At 38.9% G+C, this 23,491-nt stretch overlaps 1 protein-coding gene across 8 annotated transcripts in view; it reads left to right on the top strand.

The window, feature by feature from the left end:
- Positions 1-23,491, top strand: part of LOC110044950 (dedicator of cytokinesis protein 11-like) — a 66,186-nt gene that overhangs the window by 33,234 nt on the left and 9,461 nt on the right. For 7 of the 8 annotated variants that reach the window (XM_089294851.1, XM_089294848.1, XM_089294852.1 and 4 more), the window contains 24 exons: positions 105-191; positions 773-888; positions 1,378-1,447; positions 1,694-1,816; positions 2,568-2,639; positions 3,085-3,201; positions 3,453-3,485; positions 3,804-3,887; positions 4,111-4,195; positions 4,854-4,933; positions 5,485-5,589; positions 6,083-6,434; positions 6,755-6,896; positions 7,401-7,454; positions 9,053-9,100; positions 9,907-10,007; positions 10,886-10,992; positions 11,803-11,847; positions 12,707-12,799; positions 13,418-13,474; positions 14,549-14,593; positions 15,384-15,464; positions 20,203-20,310; positions 20,759-20,836. In XM_089294851.1, coding sequence (XP_089150977.1) covers positions 105-191; positions 773-888; positions 1,378-1,447; positions 1,694-1,816; positions 2,568-2,639; positions 3,085-3,201; positions 3,453-3,485; positions 3,804-3,887; positions 4,111-4,195; positions 4,854-4,933; positions 5,485-5,589; positions 6,083-6,434; positions 6,755-6,896; positions 7,401-7,454; positions 9,053-9,100; positions 9,907-10,007; positions 10,886-10,992; positions 11,803-11,847; positions 12,707-12,799; positions 13,418-13,474; positions 14,549-14,593; positions 15,384-15,464; positions 20,203-20,310; positions 20,759-20,836 — 2,283 coding nt within the window. The remainder of the gene's footprint in view (positions 1-104; positions 192-772; positions 889-1,377; positions 1,448-1,693; positions 1,817-2,567; positions 2,640-3,084; positions 3,202-3,452; positions 3,486-3,803; positions 3,888-4,110; positions 4,196-4,853; positions 4,934-5,484; positions 5,590-6,082; positions 6,435-6,754; positions 6,897-7,400; positions 7,455-9,052; positions 9,101-9,906; positions 10,008-10,885; positions 10,993-11,802; positions 11,848-12,706; positions 12,800-13,417; positions 13,475-14,548; positions 14,594-15,383; positions 15,465-20,202; positions 20,311-20,758; positions 20,837-23,491) is intronic. The other variant, XM_089294849.1, reaches the window with a different exon arrangement.

Below are 23,491 nucleotides of genomic sequence, written 5' to 3'. Positions count from 1 at the left end.
ATCTTTTTCCAAGGCTGATATTGTAAGTAGTTGTCTGTATCTCAGTCATGTCTCTTGCGGTAATTGATAGTCGGGAATAATAATTTGGATTTTTTTTTTTTTAGGATCCTGAAGTGGACAACTTTTTCCGTCATTGTCAAAGATTTGACGGGTCTCCTGCTACGGACATTGAAATGGTTAAACTGTTAAAGGTAAGGAAGATTTGGTATTCTGTATGATGCTTTAAAGAGGTTTTGTTACTGACTGATACACATTTACCAAGCTTAACATTTAGTATCATTTCTTTCCAAGCATTCTTTCCTTTAGACTTTCTAATAGTCCTTGTCAAAATTCCTTTTTAATAATATTTCCAATCTGTTAGTTTCGCCATTGATTCGCTCGAGGGGGATAATTAAGGGAAGGTCGACTTGCAGCAAGTCTACAATCAATCAATCAATCAATCAACAAAAACAAGCACTTTATCTAAACGCGTCGCGTCTAAGAACTAATCGACAGAACTAATAGACGTACGTGGGAAGATTGACAGTTCGTTGAACCTAGTTATTTATTCTAGTTCTCACGAGTCGCAGAAAAACAACAACAACAACGACAATAACAAGAGATAACAACAACAAAAAAATAGCCCTCAGTTCTAGAGCGTACGACTTTTGTGCCTAAGGTCGTAAGGTTGACTCCTATTGGAAGGACTTGGAATTTAACTTTCAAGTATCTTCGGTTAACTTATGTCTCATGATTTGTGTTGCTTTCATCTCTCTCTGTTCCATGTGTGTAGGTGCTCAATGCGGTTGATGTGGGCTCCGTGGCCAGGTTCCTGCCCGTCATCTTCAACCAACTGTTTCACATTCTCGTCGTCACGGCAAACGAAGATGTCTCATTGAATGTAGTCAGGTACGTGAATTTACGCGATTGAAACTATGGCCGTGGGATGACAAGGTAGCCCACAGTTTGGGTCTGTTTTATCACTGAGGCACATGAGTTACGCTTTACTTTACTTACGCTGTTACGCTTCACTTGGAGAGGTAACGTTTGGAATAGCGCTTTCCTTTGGTTTTCATTGGAAAATTATGAGTTTGTGAACACTTGGGAGATTTTCCAAAATCGACGTCGAAGCTGTTTGTCTAATCTACCCACTTACATGTAGCCTGATAAGTTAGCTGTCTCTTGCCCTCAACCTGACGTTTCCTTTTACAATATATTCAATGAGAGGAGCCTTTTGTAAGAGGCTTAAAGATATGAAGAGAGGATATTTTTTAAAATAGCGAAATAAATTTTGCACGTGCCAATAAATTAGTACGCGTAGTTGCACCTTAGCTATGTTAAGTTTTAAGCAGGGCTTGTAATTTCAATTTTAATTGCGCACTTATTGTGGTGTTTCAGGGTGCTGATTCGCATAACGGCACAACTTCACGGGGTTAATCGACTGGAGGCTTTGAAATCTTATGTCAAGGTGTGTATAGCTCTAAGAGTGCCAACATACTAGTTCAAATTTCCTTTGGCTTCGTTATGTATTGCTTGCATGTTGAACTATCTTGTTCTTAAATGTTGTAATACGTTTCGCCGACTGGCTTCGGCAGATTTCTCTGACCGCCTGTTATACACTTGTACAGTTTTTGTTTATGTATCTGACCTTAAAATAGGTAAACTGAAGTCAACTCTTTTTGTTGAGCTCCTTTGCCTTTTTTTTTCGTCTCAGTACGTGTTCATCACCGAGCAGACTCTGGACAATAAGAAAACAATTCACGAACAGCTGTCAAAATACCTGATGACGACTCTTAAACCTGGCGCTGATCCAGTGGTGGTCAATGATCTTATGAAGGTATTGCACTGTCACAAAATACAAATAGAAAGGGAAGCGAGAAGGGAGAGCAGTAAGCGGGGAGAATGGGGGGCGGGATGGGGTGTAGGGTTTTTTCGTGTTCTTTGATGCCTGCCCAGGATCAGAGGCCTAATTGTGTTAGACTTTGTTTCCTGTTTCTCAAAGTGTTTCTCAAAGTTTAAAAATAAACTGACTGTTTGTTCGGAGTAAGTGTAGGTAATCGTAAGAATGCGAGTGCAGTCCTCCGTAGGAAAAAAGATGGCGACTGGTACATTTACCCATAGTTCTTAGCGCACGAAAACCTTAACAACGTTGATAAAAACGTACAGAAACTTCATAAAATCTTCAAACCTAGGCTACTCAATGTCCTTAGAACAGGGACAAATGTTATAAAAAATTTGGCTTTCTTTGTGCCTTATTGCAAGGCATTGTGGTAAAATTTACAGCCGCCATCTTTTTTCCTACGGTGGATTAAGGATGTACATGAAGTTACGTGCAATTTTTAGAGATTTTTCAAACATTACGAGTGGTGTAAATCCTTAATTGTTCTACCTATCATACGATTGCTTGTTTATTACATGACTGAGAAAATTACGAACGCGCCACATAAATCTGCACTGAATGCAATCGCACGAAAATCATACGAAAGTCATTTTCACAGTCATGTAGTAAGCCCTGGTATTATCTTGGCAACTGCCTTTTACTAGAACACTGGCGGTATAGTGAGTAATTTACCTATTTACTTTTACAGCTGTCGTGGTTTTTCTTCGAGATAATTGTCAAAAGCATGGCACAGACACTCGTACAATCAGACAAGTTGAAGGTAAATCTTTTTTGTGTACGTCTCACTAAGCATGCTGTGTCATTCCTCGTTTTGCATTGTCGCTTAGTCTAAAATCACGCTGGTAATGTGTTACGCCAGCCACTTTGCTTTTTGTTTTGTTTTCTGTTGTTGTTGTTGTTGTTGTTGTTGTTTTTTGTGGCGGCGAATCGATTCTTTGCTTCCGCCTTTTTAAATTTGACATGCAGACTTTATAGCTTTCGAAAGTGGAATAGTTCTATTCCCATCCTCTCTCCATATCTTTTCATTGACTATCACAAGCCTGTGCCCAAACGAGCTGAGAGCACGCGAATTGCCGTAATCAGCCTCTCAAGCGCGTGAAAAGGAGTTAAGTTATTTCTATCTCAAGGACGATACGGTTTGTAGTTATTATTTTCCTTAAGAGTGGTGTATCGATGGCTTACGCTTCGTGCTTGTTACTTTACAGAGAATGAACCGCGAGAGCTGGTTCCCAGAAAGCTATAATCGCTGTTTAGAGAATTTCCTACAAGCGTTTGTACCACAGATCATCAGCAGACTGAAGGACCAGCCTCAGATAGCTAAGGTTTGCTTTGTGTTTGTTGTTGCATTTGTTCTTTTGGTTATTTGTAAACACTCCCACAGTAATCCCCTTCACCCAGCAAAACGCCCCATTGTTTATTTGACGTTATTACCGTATGGACGCAGTATCCTCAGACACAAAGTATACCTGCCAAATGTAAGCCTAACCATCTTTGAAACGCGATAAAATCCTACCCATTGCGGTGAAAACACACTGCATCCAGTTAACGTTCATTTTAAATTCTTTTCTTCCAGGAGGCAAATTTCCACTTGGCTTGCTTCACCAAGGTATGTCAAGGACTCTAGGATTAGTAGGTTAACATGTTTGCCATATTCATGAGCCTGAAGGGAAAGTGTCACTGTTTACCAAACGGCCATTTTTTTTCCTCATGTAAACCTCTTGTCTTTTTCTTTCAAGCAAGTTAAGCCTGTCTCCGTTCAAGCACTGCATTTGTTATTAGTTATTATCTATTTTATGCTCATAAATTTGATAAGAGCTAGAAAAGTAGACCGCTTCCTCAACTGAAGGACAAACCAACTTGTAGCGGGACGGGCCGTACCACATATTTCATTGGTTCATTCAGTTGATTTTGCATCTCTTTTTAGGACTGTTTCACGTACTTGGACCGCGGATTTGTCTTTCAAATGATCAGTTATTATTCTGAACAGTTCAAGGACTCTGATACACAGGTATAAAATGTTTTCAGTCTTTTTTCACTTCCAACTGAGCTATATAACCACTGGAACTGGGCTGGTCTACAGCGGTTTCTTTGTTTTATGCCATCTATTATGTTTGCCAAATACTTTCCCTTTTTGGAAGAAAAATGCTCGATGGCGTGACTGTTGCACTTGTGTTACAATCACTTATGTTTTGATCTTCTGGCTTACGTGGTTTTATTTCTTCGCTTTTCAGATGCTGGAATTCAAATTCGAGTTTCTACAAGTGGTCTGTAATCACGAACATTACATTCCACTTAATTTACCATTGGACGTGAGAAGTATGTTAACATTGACAAGTTTCATTATAGTTTGCTACCTCCTCTTTGTTGTTATTCTATCATACTTAATCGTTATTTGTCCGCCACATAAAACGCAATGTTTTAATAAACGGTAACACATTTATATCGCTCTTTAAAAGATATATGTTATATGGGAAGGAGCTAACAAAATACTTGTTTCGAGCTTGTCGGTTGTTGTTTTCAGTTTTTGTTGTAACATTGCCTGCAATTCCCAACACAGTTAGCCTGCAGAGCAGGCGAGATTTTTTCGAGCGCGCGCTCACATCGTAAAAAGTTTGGCCGCCATCTTGAATTTTTCATGCAGTGGAAGACTGGAGAGAGAGAGAGAGAGAAAGTTTTACCAAGGGGGTGAATGATACGCAGTCGCAAGGTTGTAGCGCTAACTCGCCCCAATAAGACGCCTGCACTGCAGGTTACAACACAGTTAGCTAAGACCCATGTAATTGCAAGCCCCATTACCTCTCTCTGCAAGTTTGAGTGAAACACATTTTGTGGACAAAAGTTCTTTCTGGGCATTGCAAAAGTAGCTCTTCCTCGTATGTACATGTTGTGGACCCACTTTTACTGACAGCTGTTAGTTTCGCGAGGACTTGGAATTATTGACTGTTGTTTTTCGTTGATCATTTCGTTCCTTCAGCTCTTGGTGGTGTACACGACTGTGAGTTGACAGATGATTATTGCAAGAGGTATTTCCTTGTTGGACTGCTTCTGCGAGAGGTGAGAACTTGAAGGAACGAGGATATTGACATGTAACATGAGTTTTTGTAGTGCTGAAACATAAATAACGTACAGGAAAACAGTCAATAATAGTTCGGTTTTGTAGAACAGTGTTGCTCAAATGACAGAAACAATTAAAAAGTTAGTATTTGTAAGGATGCCGATTGTAGAAATGGATCATAGCCTGCAAAATTGAGACCTCTTGGCCACGCTTTCTTTCAATGAATAGCAATATGATTCTTGCTGCATAATGGATTTCGTATAAGAAATTTCACACCTCGCTCGCATAGGTAAAGTAAAAAGGAGACCACTTTGCACACTGTTAACAGTAAAAAGTGTGAACACTTAATTGTTAACACATGCACAATCGCTTGATGGCATCTTGTGTGTTGTAGAAATTGGCTATTGTGATAACTTTAATTTTGTAACAGCAGCATTCATTTTGTTACGCCTCTTTGTACAATTACAGACCTCAGCAGGCCCTTGTACCCATTGAGGTGGTCTTAGTAGTCACTCAATAAATCTAAAACGACTGTTTTCTTTTTCTTCAGGTCTCTTCTGCCCTTACACAGGGTCGGCACATCAGAAAGTTAGCTATCAGAGTGTTGAGAAACATGCTGGTCAAACATGAACTTGATAACCGCTATGAAGGCGAAGTGAGTACAAGTGATTGCAGAGCCTGTTTAATACCAATGCTGTGTGGCCCAATATTGCATTATAATTGTACCTTTGACACCTTGCCGTTTTAGCAATGCACCTTTTGTCTCCCAACCCTCTATTCTCTTTATAAATTGAACTCGGCGAAACAATCACTCGAGGTATCGAATGAGATATAGAAAAAAAACAAAACAAAACAAAACAAAACAGAAAATGAAGTTCGTTGTGCTCGTTGTAGTGCGAGCAGAAGTGGATGAAGAGTGGATGGGGTGGGTACCTGCCAAGACATCATTTTAAAGGTTTTAGTACTGGAATCGCCGTTAGTACATTTTTGGAGTCAAAAGGAGTCGTGTTGAAGGGGTTCTGCTGCATTTGGAACGGCTCTTTCGTTTCCTCTCTCACGCTATGCTCGACATGTTCATCAGTTATTAGATCATTCAGAGTGCAGAATAACCTTGCCACTAACAGTGCTTCCCAATTTAATGTCCGCAGCAAAAACAAGCCCGTATTTGCACCCTTTACCTTCCCCTCCTCTCGGTCCTTCTCGATCACGCACCTCGTTTCCATGGAAGCAAATACGACTTGTCGCAACAAGTCCTCCAGCAACAAATGTCCCAGACCTCCTCGACTATGACAGTCCCTACCAGTGACTTCGCGGCCGATTCCAACCGCAGCTCAAGTTACTCGGCAGCAATGAAACAGAGTCCGAGTGACTCGCTAACGCCACAGACAGCCATGCCACTCAGAGAGGCTACCCAGATTGCTTTGCAGGTGCCTTTGGACGAGGACGAGACGAAGGAACTACTCTTGTGCTCGTTGTACATCTTCAAAAATTTAGAACAAGGTATGTCAAGTTAAACTGTATAACGAAAAAATATCAAATGAGTTTCTGGACGTTACTGTATTTTGCGCAGGCAAGTAACGGCAAAATGGTCGTCCTAATCGTCAAGTGTTTTTGTCTTTTTTTGACAAGTTAAGCTTATGTCGATTACATATATGTGGATCAATCAGCTGCTCCCTTCCGTTGTTCTATCTGAAGATAGTATTCGAAATAAACGTTCAGTCGACAACGAGCCGGACTAACACCTTAACTGCTAGTTCGAATGACGAGCAGTTGGACGTTTGACACGAGCCTTAAGGTAACTTTAGTTTGTTTCTCCTCAGGCGTGATTCTGGATTGGTGGCGCCAGATCCTGTCATCTTCAATTAAACGACCTCACTGGCATCCTACAGTGTTGTATTTGATCCAGCAGGACAAGAATTACTGCAAGTTTGCCGCTCTTATTGACGTGTTTGACTTGTTAGAGTAAGTTTGCCAAAAGAAAAATAAATAAATAAAACAATAGAATAAATAGTAGCTTCTCCAACAGTTTTGGGCCAAACTAAATTAGTGGCTTCGTGTTCAGTCATTATCGCAAAACCTAGCCTGTGTAGCAAACGTTCCGTATAAGCGATGAGTTTCTCTCCTGTTGGTTGCACGAAACTTGGGGCGAGAGCAAAAAATTGGACGCCTTCGATGATGATGATGATTATTATTTGGCTCTGGCTCCAATTTTCGCGCGACCAGACTTTGCTCCCATACGGAACGCTTGCTACGCAGGCTATACTAAACAGGATCTTAAAATTAGGATATAACGTATCGTTTGGCAATTTTCACAGATTTAAACAGAAAACAACTAAATCGCATGGGTGAATGTCTGCGAGTTACACTACTTATATTACTTGCCGAGGCTAAACGGTGATTAGAAGGTGGAGTAAAGTTTATGCGACCATGCATTATTGACTTGTTTGTGTTGACTGTTCTTTGCAGACTTGCTTTGAAGCACTTTCAGTACGCTGGTAAAGAAAAAATTACTTCCCAAAGGTAAAATGCATCACTATATGGCTTGCGATCACTGTTTTCAGTGTAAAATTTGGAACCTAGAAGGAAGACAAGACAATCGACATACGGAGCGTCATCAGGCGTCAGTTGTTCGAAGGCTGGATAATGTTAACGTTAGTGTTAACAAAACAAACCACGCTATCCACTTGATAGTGATTTATCCGGTGGATAGCGTTATCCACCTTTCGAACAACCCGGGCCAGAGCAAGCCTCGGAAACTTTTCGGGCCCGCAAAGCCAGTCCAGCTTTAGTTAATCGGTGTTTAAAGACAGAGAGTTGTATACGCCTGAAACTTCTTGTATGAAGGGAACCTGTTCATATTAAAATATGTGCATAAAACAGCTCTGTGCTACGGCTTTTCGGGTGCATAAACTTTCCGGGGCTTTCGAAAAACGGACCCCTGGTCTTTAGGAAACGCACACAGGAGTACACCCCAATGACCAGTGCTTACTACTTGATTCATTCAATAATTATATTTCTGATTACTTGATTGACTTCTTGATCAATTGACTTATTGATTAATTATTTGATTGATCGATTGATTTCTTGTCTATGTGTAGTCAGCATTCAATGTAATACATTCTTTCTTGGACTCTCTTTATCGTACTTACCATACACGTACCTTTCCATACTTTTAAAACCCGGCCATCTCAATGGCAGGATCTTATGCACGCTAACACGCCATTTGTGCAAAACCTAACTTCTAACTGGCCTGTGAATTCATCCCTAAAAGCTCCGTAGGTGCAAAAACTAATTACATGGCATATCAGGTAAAAGCGTTTATAACGTTCAATGGATTTTTAAAGTTGTCATCCCAGGTTTTAACCACTATAAAGCTATAAAGCGTGTACTTAAACTACAGAGATATTTGGAGGAGCACTGTCATTGTTATTCACTAAAATAGACTATTTGACAAGAAATAAAAATAAAATGAAATGAAAGACGTACCAACTCTCTAAAATGGTCACCTCAGAGTGTTCTTTGTTTGATCCACACTGTCAGACCTGAAAAACAGTCACAAATGAAAGGACTGCTCGAAGGAATTTACGGCTTCCATATGGATCTCTAGTCACACACAAGGCTCCGGAGTGTCAATATGGAATTCCAACGGGTCAATTCCCACTGTTCCCACCAAATCATTATAAATTTTCGATTAATTTGTCAGGTCATGTAGCTGACCCGCTTGTCGGGTTTTTGACCTGAGACCCTCACCTATCTGGAACACTGCACACAGGTTTCATGGTTTTAATCTCCAGACTGACTGAGTTAGACGACCTACGTTGTACGGCGTAATCGAGAGTGTGCTATACCTGCTCAGTAGCTTTCACATGAAATGGCCACAGACTGGTTTTCATCTACAGACTTACAATTTGGAGCCAGTCTCTTCAGCGTTACAGAGAGGAACAGAAAGAAGCACTGAATCAAAATTTCAACTTAGCAATTCATCTCTCTGTTCTTTTCTTCATCCATGGTCTGTTTTTGTTTTTCGCTTCATCTAAGGGGGAAAAAAACGTGCAGATGACAGTGCCCTCTCATTAAATGTAAAATGAATATTAACCTTCCATTTTGTACTTTAACAGGGATTTTGAATATCTTAAAGCGATATGGCGTCCATTTCCAACCGCAAAGTATGCATATCGTATAACTTATTTTTAACAAATAACTTATTAACGTTTATCTTACTTGTGTAAGTTATTAAACTCAACACCCCTCCTTGATACATTGAAATCTCAAGATTACTAAATGCTGATGTTTAGTAACCTTTGGTAACGTAATAAATAATTATAATGTCTTACAGTTTTAAAAAAATCTAACTTACCAAATAAGTATGAACAGATTGTACACTAAGGATGTGATCAGATCTCAAAGATTACTCTGACCTAAATATCGGTTAACTGTAACCAATTTCTTAGTCACTCGGTCCTTGAGTTTGATAAGAACTCATGCATTCATGCAAAGAACATCGCCTATATACACTTACGTAACCTTCACATTCTAAAAGCCTCATGGCAAGTCTTCATATTCTTAGAAAAGCCTCATGCCACGACACAACTCACTTGCTCCTCATTGTGTGAACCTAGCTATCTTCGTGTCTCAAACTTAGTCATATTTGGGGCTAGGTCTCGTTGATTTAAGCGGTGTTATGTTGTTGTTGTTGTTGTTGTTGCTGTTGCTGTTGCTGTTGCTGTTGCTGTTGCTGTTGCTGTTGCTGTTGCTGTTGCTGTTGCTGTTGCTGTTGCTGTTGCTGTTGCTGTTGCTGTTGCTGTTGCTGTTGCTGCTGCTTCTGTTGCTGTTTAGGAAGTATTTGGGAGGTGTAGTAGATTGCCTTACCCCGTTGAAATCCAGTCGTTGTCACTGCTCTACCCTTCCCGATTCATCACCTCCACTTTTTGCGCGGCTTGTATCGTGATCTTTTGTCCTGACCTTTCTCCAGCACCCACAGTGAAACCACAAAACAGTACTTCGAGCAAAAGTACCAAGGAGGAGTGTCTAATCAGGGAAAGTCGCAGCATTCCAGAACAGCGAGCAGTGGAGGTAACTGAGACCGTAGTATTTGGTTTTGTCTCGTTTGTCTTAAAGGAGCCCAGTCACAGCATTTTGAGTTATTTTTGCCACGTACAAAATCCCCTTTTATTTGAAGGAAACCTGAAAATAGTAATTTACTAAGATAGAAAAACACCAAAAAGATGATAATAAACCATAAAGGAACAAGGATGGTTAAGGATGGAAAAGATGAACATGGATTGCAAACGACAAACTTGGAAAATTTAGGCTAAACTTTGATGCGCAAACCATGAACAAAAATCTTTAAGTCAGGCGACATGTCTAGAAAAGTGATTCGATTTTCTTGTACTTTGGAGAAGAAGCACGTGGCATTGTGGTATTTTAATAGAGACCTTTGCTTGTGCTCTGTGGAAGTCTACATGCTTACATAAGTCTTAGCCTATTGGGTGTCCATTCTCTCGCCTCGATGTTAGCCAATTAAATGAAATTTTAAGCACTGTAGTTACCTTATAAGCTCTCTCTTTCACAGTGGAGACATTCGTGAAGATCACCCGAGCAAATTGGGTTTCATTGCCAAGTACCAATTTCTTCTCGGAGCAATTTTGACTCCGCTCGACTTGCTTTTATTGATTCATCAGTGATCTCTGATAATCGTAAACGAGGGATTTGGGCTCCCTCTTGGTGTAGAAGACGCAGAACTCGTCACAACAGAACACCGCCTCACAAAACTATTGTTTTTATTGTATTCCTCGTTCTTTTGTCGTTTTGTTCGCAGTTGTTTTATGTCAACTGTGTCTTCTACACCAAGTATTAGCCGGGATTTGCTTTCAACAAGCCAGACTATGATGGAGGTACGCTGATTCGTACTGTTGAAATACACTGATTTTATTTCTCGTTTTGCATTGAAGGTATAAACTTGGATATTCAAACTCGTGTCTTGATGGAGGGGAATCTGGCCAACGAAGTTGGTCTGGTTGTGCTAGACACCATTGAGTTATTTTGTGGCCATTTTAAGGTGAATGCATTGCGGTGGTATTTCAGCGTTGTTGGTTCTCTACTTAATAATGAGTAGCCTGGTTAAGGACGCAAGTGAATTTTGTTGAACTAGCTGCTACATTTTACCTGATTACACTTTCATTGCGTAATTTGATCTCTTTTAATTTGCCATAAGTATTTGGAACTGTGAGGACAAGAATTTAGCTCTTTCTCTTGCACATATTTAGACCTTTTGTTTTCGTTTCTTGTAATTAGTGTTCTTTGTATTTTACCTTTTGTTGTACTTATTAGTTTTATTCTGCATATTACAGATATCTACTTTCCATGTAAATTAGTTTAGTTCAGCATTGTTTTCAGGTGGCCGGGTTTCTGGCCGTTTGTTTATTAAGGTTAGCGCTAGCGGTTTGATTTTGTTTTTTTCGTCGATCGTGTCGCGCGCGACATTCGTCTTTTACGAATGTCGTCGCGCACGCTTTTGAAACACACAAGCTTGCCGGCAGAACCAGGAATTTATTTAAATCAAAACGAGTCAACGAAGCGAAGCGGTAAAAAGACGAATGCGACGATAGGAACGTTTTCCGCAACTTCTCACCACATTTGAAATGCGAGGCTTTCATGTTCATCTTTTGCTCGTGCAAATTCGCGTCCTCTCCACTGAGTAATATGTTCACTTTCTACTGCATTATTTTCACTAATTTCTTGAGCACTGTTCTACAAAATCGCGCGTTTTGTTTCCCCTTTGGGTATGGTTTGACACGCCAAGAAATTTGGTGCTCGCTGACTTGTTTCTTGTTTGTAATTTAATTTGGTTTAAACATTTATTTTTTAGTTTCACCTTGAGCAAGATGAAGGTGACAATATCCTGATGAAGAAGGTTTGTAAAACGATAGACTTAACACTGTATCGAATTTCCTTTAACGGAAAAAGCTTGAGGACTAGAATTGTTGCCAATATCTTGTTGTGTCTAGATATATTATATATTTTATGTCTTCACTCTTTTAAACGAAATCTCAAGGTTAGAGCTGCAGAAACGCAGGGAAACCTTTTTTTGTTGAGAGTTGATTTTTTTATCGAGTTGGCTACTAGCCTGAGCTCTCTGACGACCAGGTTCGATTTCCACTGCTTGTGGAGTCCAGTTTCCGAAGGTCCTTCCCGAGAAAGGGAGTTCAGGGGAAGGAGCGCGGGCTCATTTTCTCGAACAGCGGCTGGCAATCGATCATGACGTTAATTTGCGAGAACGAGTACGATAAAGGTTGTTGTTGTGTTTTTTCACTATTCCTTATCGATGAAGTTTAACAAATTGACGTCAGTTTTTGATGCCCCTGGCCTGTTATTGATCATAAATTTCGTCATAACAATGTCAAAGTAGCTGCGGATCCACTCGGCTAACGCCTCGTGGATCCGCAGACTGTCCGCTCTCTCTTGTCAAACTGTCCGCTCTCGCTCGTTGACGCATCGTGTAAATTATAAATTAATGTGTCTGTCCGCTTATTGACAATGAAAATTAGCCAATGAGCGCGCGAGCATTTCTGCAGTTATCGTAAAAATTTGTATAGAGCTTTGTGCAGTTTTACGATTTGGTTGCCATGTTCTCGTGACAATCAGACATCGTGTTAACTAGTAGGGCAGAGCTGAACAAGTCTTTGGTAACCTAGACGCCAAAGTTCTCTGTGATCCCCGGAGCTACAGATTCTAGCTGCCTGTTTTTTTTCTTTTGTTTCTTCTCTTGACAGGTGTTCAATGTACTGCTTAGCTTCTTACAGATTCCTCAATCGGAGTTCATGATGAAACACGTGTTTGCGAGTCTCAGATCTTACATCAACAAGGTGAACTACTTAAACTCCAATCAACCGCCCAGATTATTGTGTTATGTTAGTCGTTACTGATTTGTCACCTTCAAATGATGTTGCTCGCGCTTCTCTTGTTACTCAGAAATGCCTGTTTTCAATTTTCAAGGTGAACACTTCAAATTGGTCTTAACATTTTTTTTTTTTAATTTGTTTGTTTGATCATTTAGAATTGTCACGAATCATGCTCAAAATACTTGGAGATCATTGTATCAGAATGATTGGCTCTGTTCATTGACTTAAGAACGAAAATCTGACATGGGGCTTTCCATTCGAGCATTTTTGGAAATTTCCATCGGCGAATGGAACAGCATTGTCCACAATTTACGGAAAAGAGGTCAATCTTACGAGGAATACTGATGTGTACTTTCCATACAACCAAAAATCTCGAAGATCTCGAAACAAGGACAAATAGTACGGATATTTCCGGAAAAGCTTCCATAAAATCCGGAAATTGTTGAATTTCCCTCGTTTTCCATGAGCGATAGTCAACTCGGCTACCCCTCCTTGACTATTCGCTCATAGAAAATTCAGGCTGGTAGTCCAAATTTTGTTATGTGGTATCGCGTTTTACCTGTGTTCTTTGCTGTTCCCTAGTTTCCAGCTGCATTGTACAGGGGCAGTGCAAGTTACTGTGGAGATCTTTGTCGTGAGGTACGTGTCAACAATTATCCGCCGGATAAATAGTGTAATGATAGTAATTCCTAACTGAATGCGGTCTTATGGATTCCGAGCAAACTTCAAATCGGCACTGGAAGTTCATATTTCTGTCGTAATTATTGAAACATTTGTTTTTGGCTTAATGGTACACCATTAAAATATCACAAAGTTGATTGTGTTCTTTGCTTTTTCCCATGTATTGACATTTTAAATACAAGCTTAAGTCAGAAGCGTTGGGGAGGGAGGGGAGAGAGAGAAAAGCGTTTGGTGTAGCGAAACTGTAGGAGCAATGGAGCGAACGGCTCTCATTAAGAAGTCTCGTTTTCTTTATTACTTAATTATACTGGCGTCGAATATTTTTATTTACAATTTCGATTTCCCTATGTGCAATTACATTCCCTTTTATGTTCTAACCAGTACTTAAAAGTCAATTATTAGCGTGGTAGTTAATACCTGAGGATAAAACAAAATGACTTATTTTTACATTCAAAATACAAAGTTTATCTGGTTACATCAGAAACCGATGAAAACATTGATCTGAAATCAGTCGTCAAGTTTTACAGAGATATCCTTCTTTGTCAGTCCTTCGTGTTTGGGAAAATTGGCTTCCCTAAGATTGGTTGCTCCGGCTAAGAATAAACAATGTCTATATTAATAAAGGGAATATTACTTTCTATATACCATCTCGTTCTCATTGTTGTTATAGAATTGGAAATTTTGAGGATTTTGTTTTTCTTTTGTAGAGTCAAAGCTATATATTTTTATGCTGGGTAGCGATGGAGCCCTTTTCTACCTAGTTATGCAAAGTTTCTTTTACTTTAATAGGAGTGTCTTTTTGCTATAACTGAGAATTTTACCTAGATATAGCCGCGGCTAGTCTGCGCAAGATTTGACTTTCAAATTTGGGAATCAACTGGCTAATTTTAATGCGTGCTTGTCCGGTAAATTGTATTGCGAAAAAATCTTAAATACCGTTAGTAGATTTATCATGGATTTGTTACTTCTTATCCTTCCTGAATATTGCTTTAATAATTATTTTTTATTCTCTCTTTTTACTTCATTTGGCAGATTTTAAGCTGCTGCAACTCGAAGTTGGAAAGTCTTCGGAACCAGGTGCGTATAATTTGCAAATGACACCTTGTCACTTTGTCAGACAGAGCCATAAAAACGTCCGCGTAGGAGGTGCAAATTTAGCCATATTCTTCAACAGCGTTCTGTCAAATAGTTAAAGCCATGCGCATGTATCTCCAACGCCCTCTTTGCGATGTCGCCGAAGTTAGCGAGGCCAACGCGAAGACTGTCTGCGTGGTTACTAGTATAGGCACAACTCGATTTAAGATTCAAATCTGATGGTCAAACTCCTGTTCGGATAAATGCGGCAAAAACGATCTTTTGAGTGGCTGCAAAGGTGACTTTTCATTTCCTTGCTTCCCTTTTACACTGTTAAAACTATTAGTAGTGATTATTGACGCCGCCAGTGTCCTCCGTAAATTGCAACAGCGAGTCGAAGCGCAATGGGTCATTCGTGCCGTTTAGAATTCTTTATTTTATTTTTTCACATGAAGATTTTCCTTCTGGTTCATGAAGTGTTTTTCAATAGAACGTTGTCTGTCTAGGTTCCTTACGCGAGTGTTCGAGCGCATAACGGCCTTATGGTGTCATCGACTGAAATACGCAGTCCCAAACGTTCTTAGTCCCACGAGGGAAAGTTCTTTACCAGACGCTAGCTTTCAATACTAAAACGGCATCAAGTAATCATCAGCAATCACCACACATAAGCGTTAGTTTCTTTCTCCATTAGCCACTTCCCTTTTTCGCATGAATTATGCAGCATAATTTTGTTCAATTAAATAGCACTGAGTGTTTTGTTGCAACTCAGACATTTTGTTGTTCCGTTTTGCAGGCTTGCTCTTTCCTTTACTTGCTGATGCGAAGTAATTTTGAATTCACCGGAACACAGGGTTGCGATCGAGTTCACTGGCAGGTAAGCCCAGAAGAAATAGCTATCAGACGCATGCATACCATGTTTTAACAACGGTGAGATTTCGTTTTCCGAGGGTTGCAGTCAAAACAAATATTGTAAATCATAGATTAAGGCAAGTAGAGCAAATTTGGCCAATTTAGATCAGAATGTAATTCGAAAGCAAATAATAATAGTAATAATAAAATGAAAAAAAAAAATAATAATAAAAACAAACATAAAATAAAATATTTTGGAAATGACAGGATTCATCATGTGTGTGCTATGGTGATGAACGCGGCGTCATAACAGACAGCAGAGAAGGCATGTCTGAAGCGTAACAAATATTCCTTTTAAAACTTTTATTTACTATCCACTTTAGAATTTGCTCAGATTTTGTGATTTTATGCTGAAATGCTTGCTATGCAACAGACCATGTCGATCACCCGTGTTGAAATGTTGTTCTTCTGCTATTTTACGAACATATGCCTCGGACAAGCTGTCATTAACTTCAAAGTCGGTTCTATCCCCAAAATGAAGGTTTGGATCACCATGCACAAAGATTAGCATAAGTGATACATGTCCACATCGTAAAACAATGCTATTGTCATTTGCGAGCCAGCCCTATTCATTATATAAAAAGAAAACATTGCTTCAACTACTGTGAAAGTCAGACAAATCAGTATTTCACGGCTGTCGAGACAACTATTTTCCCCCTCAGGTGAAGAATGTCGTTGAAATTCCTCAGTTCTGATTAAATGTTTACCTCTGAAAACACTAGACTTATGCGAAGGGGAATTTTTCTAGGTAACGAAGTGAAGTTTTATTATTATAAGGCGTGAATCAGCTTGGGTCTAAAAAAATTAAAACATGCAGCTGTTTAATACACGTTGTTAAACGTAAAATTTCTTGTATTCAGAATCAGTTTGTCGCAATAATTGTAGTGGCTTGCGATTTGGACGTATTCTGTGGCTGCGTTTTATTTTTAATCCAAGCGTTTATTTACTTGCACGAAAAAATACAAAAAAGAGAAGGCAAAAAGGCTTTGTGGCGTTACTCTGGGCTACTTATATTCGCATACTATTGTCCATAATAACAAAAAGAGACAAAAATGTCAGGTTTAATTTTTGACTTCTCTCAATGAAGCTGTCAGTTAAGCTGAATATCTTACAAAAACGTGCATATAAATGTGATGTTTGTGTTAAAGCTTTTCTCTTGTGTACTGGAGAAATGAAAAATGCAAATAACTAATTTGAATGATTATGTCAAGCTTTACAAGAAAAAAAGATTGTAGAACATGACTTAAATGAAGTTCCGATTTATTTTTGAGTTGGAATGAGTACTCTGTGTTTTTTGTCGAGCCTTTTGCTTTGAAAAGTTTGAAAATCGCGTGGAAATCTTACTGTGCACCTTTCGCCAGTTAAAACAGGGCTATCTCGATCGCGGTTGCAATCTGGAAATTACCTCTTCTCTCAATCATCAAGAGCAGGTGATTTGCCAATGGTAATTGCTTCTCTGTCATTTGTCTATTGCCTTGACCGACATGTTCAAATTTTCCTTTCAATCGTCTGTTATTCCACGCGTGTGGTATTATGCTAAGACACAACAGGCTGTTAATGTTTTTCTTGTTCCTGTTCAATATCAGAATTTGAATTCTCATTTGAACTCGTCGCATATTTTATATAATTCTCACTGGGAGAATTTGCACGATCATCAGGCATTCTGCTTTATACGTAACCTCGACCAGTTTTACATTGCAAATTCTTGGACAGTCTGACAACATTCAAGACAAGCAAGAATACTCACCGCAGTGTTTGGGATTAAAGAGTTATGAGATTACAGATTAATATGAGTTCGTCGTCTGAGGCGCGATAGTGAAAGCAAGTGTCTGGCAGAAGGCATTTGTAATGTGGACTTTTTGTAGATGAAATTCTAGTCTATGCAAAGGTACGTACTTGTAAGAGCACTTCTCTGTTGCTTTCTTTACAATAGCTCAGACCAACTAAAGTGACCGCAGGCTCGGCGAGGCATGATGTATAAGCGTCTAGATTCACTTGATTTTAATGAATACGCGTAAATGAATTTCCTTACGACGAGTAACGAAACCGTCTCTATAAACGTGTATCTGAAGGCCTTGCGAAATATTCGTCTTTTTAATGGCCCAGGTTTTGTTGTAATGAAAATCCTTCTCTAAAACATCATTATAGTACTTCATCTTACTAGTTGAATCTTGCTTTTTCGTCTTACTGTAGGCTGAGGCTTGGAAAATGATTTAAATCAGAAAAAAGAAGAAATACAAACGCTTTTATATTAAAATACTTGGTTTTTTATTATGGTTCAGCGTTAGTGAAGTACTTATTATCCAGGTCGAATGCAAAATAACTTTTATAAACATTTCGTTTTTGTTTTGGCAGCATAGCTGACAGACGTAAATTATCAGTAATTTGGATCAAGGAAATGGAGTTCTCGGAATCATAACTAGTATTATTTAATAACAAACTACCACGATTCGTGATTTTGAGTACTATGTTTTTGCTTTTTTTTTTCTCTCCCTTTTAACACGAACCGTAAATTTAAACAAAATGTTTGGCTCAGACTGTAGTTACGATCTCCACAAGTTTGTGTTTTTAAATTTTTAAAAAATATTCCTATATAGCCTAAATACAACCAATTTTAGACAAAACATGTTCTTGCAATGAATAATTGGGTTCTATAATTTACGACATGTCAAAGGTTTAATTAATCATCAAAGTGCAAGGATGGTAGTGCGATCGCGATTTTTTCCCCGGCACTGCCAAAGTGCATTTATTATTACCTCTCAATTCACACTTTATTAAACGTTCTCTGCACGTAATACAGCATTTCATCTAAAGCCTTAAATTGCACAAGACCACTACATGTAAAACTAGTCTTTCTTCTCTTTGATGAAGGACATGCTAATTCAACTAATCAGCGATTTGTACAGTGGAACCTTGATTTAACGAAGTCGCTGGGGACCGGCCAAATTTATTCGTTAAATCGGGGGTTCGTTATATCAAAAACCTCGATATAACGAATTTGAGGAGAAACGGCCAAACTGTTCGTTATATCGAGGTCATAGTTAATGATTGATTTGTAACACAGGGACTTCTGTCACACAATTCAATGCAATTTTCGTCACCCAGAAGTGCCGCGTTTTGAGATGCAATTCATTAAGCATGGTGGTTTTCAGTATCAATTATTTTCACTTTTGAGCGGACGCGCAGCTTTTGTTTACAAAAGAACGACACTTTCAGAGTAACGATTTAAAAATGTTGCAACCTAGTGGTTACACAGAAAATTGTCTATGTAAACAAGGAAACGGGCTTTAGTGTTGTTATGTTGCACTACCCAACATTTCCGGATTTCAAAGAAGATAGAGCAGAAGTTAATTGATGTCGAAATACTTTTTGCCAATGCCTATGACATATAATAAGCCGTTGACTGGAAGGTTGCTGTCTCTTTACCATAAGGATTAAAGGATTTGTTGACTGTTGATGTGTTCAGTGTTTATCTTCCGTCGGGTGTTGACATTGTAATTCGTTATATCGAGGTAGATTTTACGTCTGGGCTTCCGGATTATGTTCGTTATATCGAAGAATTCGTTACATCGAGGTTCGGTATATCGAGGTTCTATTCCATACATTTTACTATAACTTTGGCCGGGACAGAGAATATCGTTCGTTATATCGAGGACTTCGTTAAATAGAGGTTCGTTAAATCGAGGCTCCACTGTAGTTCTTTAGTGAAATTTATATCTTCAGACAACACCAAAAAGTCTCTCAGTTGCTATTGCCGGCGTGGTTGAACATTTTTCATCACGCCGGACTGAAAGTCCAAGTGTGAGCATCACAAACTCGCCGCGAAATTTAATTTCCTTTATAAACTAACTAGCTGGTTTCTTAGTTAACTCATCACGTTTAGTTAATCTAAATGAATTGCGAGTCACATGGCGAGACCTCATTGCCATGTCGGCCTCGGTCCCAGGCCTGTCATTTAGGATCAAGCTTCCTGTTGTAGAATCGTTATACTGTACACGTTTGTTGCTTTCACAAGTTAGCCATATCCGAGTTACCTTTTGTCTCTGTTTAAAAACGAGTCCTCGGTCAAAGCTTTTCTTATGAAAATGAGTTTGATTTTAATGAAAATGAACTTACAGATACTTACAGATACTTACAGATACTTACAGATACACATTTTCATAACAATGTTTTAGCACGAAGACTCGTTTTGGCACAGAGACAATGCGCAACTCGGAATTGGGTTATTGAGCATTCACCGTAAAATGGATGAATTAATGTAGCGCTGTGATTGATACATGTAGTAAGCTAAGCTAAATTATTTTTATTGCTTGCATTTTTTTGTTCTACGATTTTCAGACTTTTTTTGAACGTGTAAAAAATGTTCAAGTGTCATACCAATGCACAGCTTTTAACAGTCAAAGATATTTGATCTGCCTTGTTCCGCTCCTGCAAGTCTGTGTTTGTAACTTGACACTTGCTCCCAAATATTGTATAGCATTCAGATAACCTCCAACATGTCGAAACATCTTTCAAAACATTTCAAACGTTTTCACATTTAAACATTCCGAAGAAATTGTATGAAACCAATACAGTTAATTTTACTACCGAGATTCTCTGCACTCCAAGTACGACCTTTATTTATCATCTTGGAGCTTAAATAATGTTAAGGTGTGTCAAAAAATGTGTGTTATGTTATTAACTCTTGCGTTATTTACTGATAGGTTATCGTGGCGGTCTCCAAGCTGATGACGCACGGTTTAAACCGTGCAGCTGTCAACAACTCTCTTTTGGCCTTAAAGAATTATGCTGTCGAGGACAAAGGAATGAAGGTAAATTCATTTCTGTTTCTAAACCGATTAGTTACGTACTGCACAAAATTTGAGGTCATTTTCATGTTTTTGACAACCTTTGATAAAAGCATCGTGTAAGCAATACCGAAACAGTAACCCAGTATTAATGTGGAAGAAAGTTGAGTGGAGGTAGACTTGACTACCAGCCGCTGTTCGGGAAATGAGCCCGCGCTTCCCCGGGAGGAATGTAAACCGGACTGGAGAAATCGGTGGAATCGAACCTAGAGTGAAGGAAAATTTATTGTTGAGACGTTTGATGGTGGGAAGTTTGCAGCGGGAAATTTAATGGCGAGAAATTTGATGTGGGAACTTATTTGCTTTTTGGTGTGAAATCTACTGGCGTTGTTCTCCGTACTCTTGTGGCCGAATTTCCTTTTAGTTGTTTTGGTCTAATTCAATTTATTTGTACATTTTCTCTTTCTCTTAGCACACGGCGTTTCCTTCTGAAGTGAAAGATCTTACGAAGAAGATTCACACTGTTTTGCAGGCGACGGCGCAAATGAAGGTACGTCACCGATTTGTCCTAAAAGGTAAAACTGAAGGTTAAGTCTGCATACGAGCCAAATGGCCCATCAGGCCGGAGCTATCTCGCTTTCTGTAGCATTAAGCGACTAGGAATATTTCTACTCCCCCTGGGTAGGAGGCTAGTCGATCGCGGGGTTATCCCCCAGAATTAAATTCGCCGGTACCCATTTACACACCTGGGTGGAGAGAGCCACTATGAGAGTAAATTGTCTTGCCCAAGAACGCAAAACAGTGTCCCCGCCGAGGGCTCCAACGCGGACCGCTCGACCCTGGGTCGAGGGCACTAACCTTGAGGTCACCGCGCGTACCATCTCTGTCTGAAACTGAGCCCCAAAAACAGGCTGTGATTTCCTTGAGAGTGCTTGGTTGCTAGGAAACTTGGCATATCTCGATGAATGAAAGAAAGTGACGTCAGGCGAACTTGACAGCTTTTGTAATGCTTGTTCAAGTCTTTGATTGTTCGATAAGATTCAGTTTTGTGAGAATGCTGAGAAATTCTGTCAAATCTTCGTTCAGTTCTCAATTCATATGAATGTGGGATTGTTTAGAATTGATTAGCCTTTACTACCCTAGTGTGTGGCTCGTTTTAAGCTTGGAAATTATTTCCTTATCTTTTTAAGAGCAATTTGTACACGCACACGAGAAAATGATTAGATTTTAAATAAGCATTTTTTTTTTTCTATGATCTGAGCTTGGACGCTAACAAAATGTGAAAAATAAAACCAACCTGAATGGGTCAATTGCGCTTCCATCGATCAAGGTTTGAATAGGGCGTAAAATTGGTATTGAACTAAGAATTTTGATTTGCTGATGTTTTATGTTAGTCGGTACAGTTTTGATCCCTACATTAACGGTTGGAAATGTGCTTTTAGCATTCCAAAAACAGTGTAGTTTGGGTGACACACGTAGAGGAGTTTATAAACATAATTGCGATGTTTTTACACACGTAATGGGCTCTTACAAGGATATTACTTAATAACTTAATATGTATTTCCATTTAAAGCTTGCGAACATGTCACATGTGGCCGTTTTATGATAGCCCCGGGAATTCTCCTAAAATTTGCTGTTCTTTTTTTTTTACTGATCACGCCTCTCTGTCGACATCGGCATCACGTTTGGCGGCACTTGGGGCTACAAACTGTAGTCACGTTTTATTGTCTACTTCTCGTGCACAATCAGTTCATGATTTTTAATTTTTAAAAACGATTTTAATGTTTTTTATTTTGTTATCATTTTTTTTTCTTGTCCCTGCCAGGGCATCGATGTACTAAGGGAAAGTAGATTAGGTGCATTTTTTTAAAACTTCTAAGCATTAGATGATTTACTTGTTAAATTTGTATTAACGTAGGGATCAAATGGAAAAATTCATGTCATTACCGAGTTTACTTTACTGCTTTATCTGACATTTACCCTAACGGGCAAACATGTCGGAATGATCGTGTCTTAGAATTCGTTTCAGACACGCTAAGGGGGTCTTTAACGATTTTGCTCGGAGCAAAATTGCCGCAAATTAAACTTTTAATTTGTTTCTGAAGAGAAGTTCAGGCCATTAACTGGCCGCAACAAATTCTGGAGATAATGAGGTGGACTTTTTATCAGTCGAAAGAACCCAGCGATTCGCAGTGATTTATCTGAAGAAATCATTTTTCGAAGCGACTGGAAATGAAAGATTGCTTGCGATTCTGTTGGATACAAAGTCATACGTGACAGAACCGTGTTTGAAACTGAGTGAACTTGGTTTAAGAGATAACAGTCTTTTGAAAAACCTAACAACGTTTCTGCAGAGATCAGATTTTGTCGTCGTTCCTCCGAGCAAAGAACACGGAAAACTTGTGCACTGCTTTCATATCCAAGAGCATCGTCTAATCGTCCGTTTAGAGGTAAAAACAATGTCCCTACGAGCATTGGCCTACGAAGAGGTTAGTCACGAGCCATGTTGCAAAACTGGAAAATTGCGAGTGAAAAAAAGAGTCAGACTGCATGCAATCGAAGAATTTGCCGCCCAGCAGTTGGTTGTTCTTCCGATATTAACTTCTCCTTCGCCTCTGAGTCCAGAAAACTTACGCCAAACTTTCTTTATGGTATGTTCTTCAGTGCAATGTTGTTTCATAAAAAGTGTCTCTTTAGTTCTTATGCTTGCTTGTTTTCCGCTTTTTGTGGGTATTTTTGGTTTTAATATTTTATTTATATATATATATATATATATATATATATATATATATATATATATATATATATATATATATATATATATATATATATTTTTTTTTTTTTTTTTTTTTTTTTCGCTTAGTGTTCTAGAGAAATAACATTTCGATTCATTTTTCATGATTCGTACGCTTGAGTTTGAGTTGTTATGCTAAAGAGTAGACCATCTAATCGCTGTCAATATTTCAAGATCGGCTTGTTTTAGCTGTTATCAGCTTATCTGCTTCTACTTTTCTTACATGAATTTCCTGCAGAAATGCGATAACAACTGTATATAATTATTTATTTTTATACCACATGAAGTTGTTAAGCTGAATGCGCCTAGCATTCTGCCTCTATTACAAAATTTTCGAGAACTTCTCTCAAATGTGTGTTCTGGGAAGAGTATTGCGCACGCGATTTATTGCCAGCTAGTTCTAACGTGATA

The sequence above is a fragment of the Orbicella faveolata genome, unplaced genomic scaffold, assembly GCF_042242905.1.
Source record: "Orbicella faveolata isolate gen_17 unplaced genomic scaffold, um_ofav_v1 contig_25, whole genome shotgun sequence".
In the NCBI taxonomy this organism is placed as follows: Eukaryota; Metazoa; Cnidaria; class Anthozoa; order Scleractinia; family Merulinidae; genus Orbicella; species Orbicella faveolata.
Note: the sequence above shows the minus strand (reverse complement) of the source record. Positions and strands in the feature narration are given on the sequence as shown.